This window comes from Scylla paramamosain, chromosome 42, assembly GCF_035594125.1.
Source record: "Scylla paramamosain isolate STU-SP2022 chromosome 42, ASM3559412v1, whole genome shotgun sequence".
Taxonomy (NCBI): Eukaryota; Metazoa; Arthropoda; class Malacostraca; order Decapoda; family Portunidae; genus Scylla; species Scylla paramamosain.
The window spans coordinates 1,290,491-1,297,500 of NC_087192.1; the positions used below are offsets into that span (position 1 = coordinate 1,290,491).

At 40.5% G+C, this 7,010-nt stretch overlaps 1 protein-coding gene across 1 annotated transcript in view; it reads right to left on the reverse strand.

The window, feature by feature from the left end:
* The window catches only part of LOC135093358 (uncharacterized), a 166,678-nt gene that overhangs the window by 2,875 nt on the left and 156,793 nt on the right, over positions 1 to 7,010 (reverse strand). The window contains exons 5-6 of the mRNA XM_063992590.1: positions 5,928 to 6,066; positions 503 to 617 (exon numbers count right to left, since the gene is read on the reverse strand). Coding sequence (XP_063848660.1) covers positions 503 to 617; positions 5,928 to 6,066 — 254 coding nt within the window. The remainder of the gene's footprint in view (positions 1 to 502; positions 618 to 5,927; positions 6,067 to 7,010) is intronic.

The window sequence follows — 7,010 nt, forward strand, 5'->3', positions numbered from 1 at the left end:
TTTTCCTCCTCATCATCCAACTACCCTTCCTCTTTCCAGTGCAATACTTATTTTGCAACTGTGGTATTTATTCTCTGTTACTACTGCTACTACTACTACTACTACTACTACTACTACTACTACTACTACTACTACTACTACTACTACTACCTCCTCCTCCTCCTCCTCCTCGTCTTATTCCCAAACACCCATATCTCAACCTTGTCCTTCCAGCCCTCTCACTATAAATCTCGCATACATACAATCCTCCCTCTACGTATACTCCCATGCACAAGTCTCCGTTTTCCTTCACCTCATAGAATTCTCACATTATTGCATATGTACCACGTTCTAAATATTTCTGTAGTAAAAAGAAGAGAGAGAGAAAAAAGAGACAAGATTAACCTGTTCTCCTGTCCTCTCTTTCGTCTCCTTTCTACACGCAAACAAATAAACACAGATCCGGAAGTCAATGAAGAATACGCATATCAATCGAAGTGTGAAGTTCCCACCTAGCCAGTACCTGTATGATCGGCCTTGCTGTGCGGTAGGAATACTCCTCAATGAAGTAGGACGCCTCACTGCTGCACTCCCGCTCCGCTGCTGTCGTCACGCACAGCAGATAGTTGTGGAAGGCGCTGCAGGAGGGTCCAAGAGAGAAAGGGCGTGGTGAGATGCGAGAATTGATTGATGGCTAAGTGTTTGGGTGATGAAGGCATAACATAACGTATTGTATATTTGGGTGATATAGAAAGTTTATGATCTTCAGGGTGTGGTGAGGTGCAGGAATGGATGGGTGACTCGGTGTTTGGGTGATCAACGTGTGGCTTAGCTAAGTGTACAATCACGGCCAAAAGTTTGTTCACGTGCCGTTTTCTTTTCCACTTAACCGTTTCGTCTCAACCGTAAGTCCTCCGATGTGCCGCCAGTCACCTTACAAAACCTGAGGAGTGAAAGGTTCCAAGGGGATCAGAAGACGTGAGACTGAAGGAACACGCTAAGCAGAGTGGAAATGAGTGTGTCAGGCTACGGGACTGTACCTAGTGTTGCCATAACCCAAGAAACACCAAGAAGAGATGAAGCACGAAAGAATAACGAAGAATATGAGACGAGAATGACAGAAGGGAATGAGGGAGGGAGTAAGAAACTAGGTGGAATAAATGCAGAAGGAAGTAAAGAAGTACGTAGATTGAATAAGTGAAGGAGGAAGAATACATGGCAGTGATTCAGTGATAGAGAAAGATGTGTGATTGTGATGGTGTGGTGGAAGGATGCAGGAGGGCCTTAGGAAATTACATGTGTGTTGTGAGTGATGCAGAAAGGTTGTGGCTGGAAGGGTGTGGTGAAAAGATGCTAGAAGGGCTTTGGTAATTTTGTTAGTATTATTTAGTTGAGAGAAAGTGTGTGTTTTGTATCTCCGTGATAATTTTGTGTAGGAGAGAGAGAGAGAGAGAGAGAGAGAGAGAGAGAGAGAGAGAGACGGGGACACCTTTACATTAACTAAGACAAACTGACAGAACAATGAATATGGCATACCAACAAGTTACTATATAAAACTCATCCCTTACGACAATTTGTAACGTACCAACACCATGCCATACATTTTTACTATTTATATACTGCACACATATAAGAAAAAGGTCGAAGATTAATTACGTATTTGCCAGAAGAAAAGTGTTTATATTTTTTTAAGTCTCTGTTGCGTAAGGAAGGAAGTCTTAGGAGGGAAGCACGGAAGGTAAAGAGGATGGGATGAGATTAGACGCCAGGAGAAAATGGAGGGTGAAAGTGAAAGGCTAAACTATTATGTTCTTTGAATTTTTTTAATCGTAATCATTATTTTCATAAATGTTATTATCGTTGTTATGTGTGAGGTGAATAGTAGTAGTAGTAGTAGTAGTAGTAGTAGTAGTAGTAGTAGCAGTGGACTAGTGGTAGTGGTTTTAGTAGTAGTAATTGTAGAGATAGTAGTAGTAGTAGTACTAGTAGTAGTAGTAGTAGGAGGAGGAGGAGGAGGAGGAGGAGGAGGAGAAAGAGGAGATAAAATAGATGAAGACAAAGAACAAGAAGAAAAACAAAAACAAATTGATAGTATAAAGTTAGTAAGTAAAACTACTACTACTACTACTACTACTACTACTACTACTACTACGAATATTAGGGAACATTTAGACAAACATAACTTGATAAATCAGTCGCAGCATGGCTTCACGAAGGGGAAGTTTTGCCTGACGAACTTGTTAAGTTTTTACAGTAAAGTGTACGAGGCAGCAGATAATGGTGATAGTTATGACATCTTATATCTGGACTTTAGTAAAGCGTTTGGCAAGGTACCCCATCAGAGGCTCCTGAGAAAGGTTAGGACACACGGGATAGATGGGAGGGTGATAGGCTGGATAAAGTCATGGCTTAGCGACAGGAGACAAAGAGTTGTAATAAATGGCTCTAAATCCGAGTGGGGTCATGTAATTAGTGGGGTGCCACAGGGATCAGTATTAGGGCCATTGTTGTTTTTAATATACATCAATGACTTGGATAGTGGAATTAGCAGTGATGATAGTAAATTTGCGGATGACACAAAGATAGGTAGATTAATTAGGTCAGAATCGGATGCCATCCCCTTGCAGGCAGATTTAGATAGAATGAATGAATGGACGGACAGATGGCAAATGCAGTTTAATATCAACAAATGCAAAGTACTTAACGTAGGTAGAGGAAACCCACACAGTAGCTACACAATAAACAACGAAACTCTGGTAGGTACAGGCTACGAGAAAGATTTAGGAGTTATAGTTAGCTCTGAACTCCGTGTAGGAAAGCAATGCATACTGTAGAGGCCAGAAACAGGGCAAATAAGGTATTAGGGTGAATTTTTAGGACTGTTAAAAGTAGAAGGCCCGAAGTAATATTAAAGTTATACTTGGCGCTGGTCAGACCTCATCTAGACTACGCTGTGCAGTGCTGGTCCCCACATTACAGGAAGAATGTAGGTCTATTAGAATCAGTACAGAGGAGAATGACTAAAAGGATACAGGGTATGAGGAGTATTCCTTACGAGGCGAGATTGAAGCTGTTAAATTTACATTCTTTAGAGAGACGTAGGTTAAGAAGGGACCTGATAGAAGCCTTTAAGTTGTACAAGGGTTATAACAAGGGGGTTGTAAGCAAAATTCTCAGGATCAGCAACCAGGGTAGAACAAGAAATAACGGGTTCAAGCTTAGAAAAATTAGGTTTAGGAAAGAGATAGGAAGAAATTAGTTCTCAAATAGAATGGTAGATGAGTGGAACGGACTCAGTAATCAAGTTGTTAGTGCTGAGACATTAGGGAGATTTAAGAGAAGGTTAGACGGGTTCATGGATGGGGATGATAGGTGGAAATAGGTAGGTATATTTCATACAGGGACTGCCACGTGTAAGCCTGGTCGCTTCTTGCAGCTTCCCTTATTTCTTATGTTCTCGTGTTCATACTACTATTATTATTACTACTACTACTACCTACTACTGCTGCTACTACTGCTACTACTACTACTACTACTACTACTACTACTACTACTACTACTACTACTACTACTACTAACTACTATCACCACCACCACTACCATCACCACCACCACCACCACCACCTTTTGCCTTTACTGTCACCACCATCACTTCCTCCTCCTCCTCCTCCTCCTCCTGCTGCTGCTGCTGCTGCTGCTGCTGCTCCCTGAGGTCAGACGGGAATATTGGCAAAGATGAAAAGAAGTGAATGTAGTTATGGTGCCGAGAGAGAGAGAGAGAGAGAGAGAGAGAGAGAGAGAGAGAGAGAGAGAGAGAGAGAGAGAGAGAGAGAGAGAGAGAGAGAGAGAGTTTATTAATATTTTGTGAAGAACTTATATATATATATATATATATATATATATATATATATATATATATATATATATATATATATATATATATATATATATATATATATATATATATATATATATATATATATATATGTATAGATAGATAGATAGATAGATAGATAGATAGATAGATAGATAGATAAACAGACAGGTCAGAATATATTTAGGTAGGTCTGTAGTTGAATGGACAGATAGATACATAGATAGATAACATAATGGATGAATAGGTAACTATCTTTCTTATCAATAGATGCAAAGATACATAGATAGATAGATAGATAGATGAATTACTAGTGACGGATGAATAGATAAATGGATGAATTGATTAACTGATAGACCAGCACACCATGAAAATATATAGAGAAATGTTCAATTATTCTCCCTCCCCCCCCCTCTCTCTCTCTCTCTCTCTCTCTCTCTCTCTCTCTCTCTCTTATGATTGATAGACTCTGCAAAGGAAGAGGAAAGAAAGGAGGTGAGGAGGTAGATGAAAGAAGAGAGAAAGAAAAATGATGAATTGGAAAAGAGACGAAGGAGACAGACAGAGAGAGAGAGAGAGAGAGAGAGAGAGAGAGAGAGAGAGAGAGAGAGAGAGAGAGAGAGAGAGAGAGAGAGAGAGAGAGAGGGGCACTGGCCAAGGGCAACAAAAACATTCGAGAAATGAGAAGACCCAGTAGGCTGCCAGTCTCCAATAGAAGTCAAAAGGATTATCGAAAAACGGAGGACAAGTGTCTTGAAACCTTCCTTTTAGAAGAGTTCAAGTCATAGGAAGGAGGGAATACAGAAGCAGGCAGGGAGTTCCAGAATTTACCAGAGAAAGGAATGAATGATTGAGAATACTGGCTACATCTTGCATTGGAGAGGTGGATAGAATAGGGATAAGAGAGAGAAGAAAGTCTTGTGCAGCGAGGCCGCGGGAGGAGGGGAGGCGTGTAGTTACTAAGATCAGAAGAGCAGTCAGCATGAAAATAGCGTTAGAAGATAGCTAGAGATGCAACATTGCGGCGATGAGAAAGAGGGTGAAGACAGTCAGTTAGAGGAGAGAAGTTGATGAGATGAAAAGCTTTTGATTCCATCCATTATAAAAAAAAGCGGTGTGAGTGGAAGCCCGCCATACATGTGAATCATACTCCATACATGGACGGTAAGGCCCCTGTACAGAGTTAGCAGCTTCGGGGGCAGGGGTGGTGGGCAGGGGAGAAAAACTGGCGGAGATGACTTAAAACACCCAACTTCATAGAAGCTGTTTTAGCTAGAGATAAGATGTAAAGTTTCCAGTTTAGTTTATAAGCAAATGGCAGACCGAGGGTGTTCAGTGTAGAAGAGGGGGGCAGATGAGTGTCATTGAAGAAAAGGGGATAGTTATCTGGAAGGTTGTGTCGAGTTGATAGATGGAGGAATTAAGAAAACTGCAGGGTGGCATCATCAGCGAAGGAGTGGATAAGACAAGAAGTTTGGCTTAGAAGATCACTGATGAATGATAGGAAGAAAGTAGGTGACAGGACAGAACCCTGAGGAACACCACTGTTAATAGACTTTGGAGAAGAACAGTGACCGTCTACCACAGCAGCAATAGAACGGTCAGAAAAAGAAAAACTGAGACGAAGTTACAGAGAGAAGGATAGAAGCTGTAGAAGCGTAGTTTGGAAATTAAAGCTTTGTGTCTGACTCTATCAAAAGCTTTTGATATGTCAAAGGCAACAGCGAAAGTTTCACAAAAATCCTTAAAAGAGGATGACCAAGACTCAGTAAGGAAAGCCAGATCAGCAGTTGAGTGGCCTTGACAGAACCCATACTGGCGATCAGATAGAAGGCTGTAAAATGATAGATGTTTAAGAATCTTCTTGTTGAGGATAGATTAAAAAACTTAAGAGGTAGGAAATTAAAGCAATAGGACGGTAGTTTGAGGGATTAGAGACTTAACAGTGAGGGCAAATAACAAGTAAGACTTCTTTAATAGAAACAACAACAAAAACTACTACTACCACCACTACTACTACTACTACTACTACTACTACTACTACTACTAGCCCCCCCACCCCATCCCCACACACCAACACTGCTGCCTGATGGAGTCCTCAAACTCAAGCTTCTCCGCGGGGTCCACGGAGTTGATGAGGCGGTGGTACTGCTTGCCGCACACCTGGGGGTCCACGCTTAGGTTCTTCATGCACGGGGAGTGTTGCAGGTACTCTGACGGAACACAGGAGAGAGAGAGGGGGGAGATAGTTAATTGATACCCTTTCACCGCGGTATGTAACAATTGGCAACACTAAAAACAATGCCTAGAATCTTTACGAGCACCGACAAGAAAGAAGAGCATTAAAAAGGCTAGATTTTGCAATTTCTAGTTGTTCGATACGGAAAGATGTCTCAGAGTTGTTAGTAATGAAGGAAGGATGTGTCAGATAGTGAAAGGGTTAAGTTCTATAAAGTCCCAATGATGCGTAAAGGTAAAAATGTATGATAATTATTGATGTACACGTAGAGATAGATATGTGTATGTATGCATTTTATAATGAGCGCGAGGGAAGATGATGTAGAAATAAACAGATACTCGTAGTCATGTTTTGCAATGTCCTTAGAAGTATAGAAATGCATAAAGCGATACGAGACATTGAGATGTATAAATAGAGTAAGTAGATATTTCAGCATAAGAATAAACAAAATAAATAAATAAGTTTCAGTAGATATCATACCGGTAAATATCAGTTTTATAAAGGGCACGGAGGAGAAAAAAGGAAACGAAGACAAGTAGACAGGTTAGTGTTGCAGAGTTTTTAAGATGTGGAAAGGCAAATGGTAGAAGTTGAGATGTAGATATGGGTAGATAAGTCTGTTATACAATGGACATGAGAGAGAAAAAAATGTAAAGGCAGGTTAATGTTACAGTGTCTTGAATGTGCAGAAAGGTAAAAAACGTCAAAAATTAAAGTATACGAAGTGGCAGATAGGAAGAATTCAGTGGATATTAGTTTCATAAAGGGCACAGAAGGGAAAGGTGTACTAGAGACACGAGTAAGTGGTTAGGTTAGTGTTAGTTAGGTTAGCGTTAGGTTAGTGTTAGTTAGAATAGTGTTAGTTAAGTTAGTGTTGGTTAGGTTAGTGGTAGTTAGGTTAGTGTTGGTTAGGTTAGT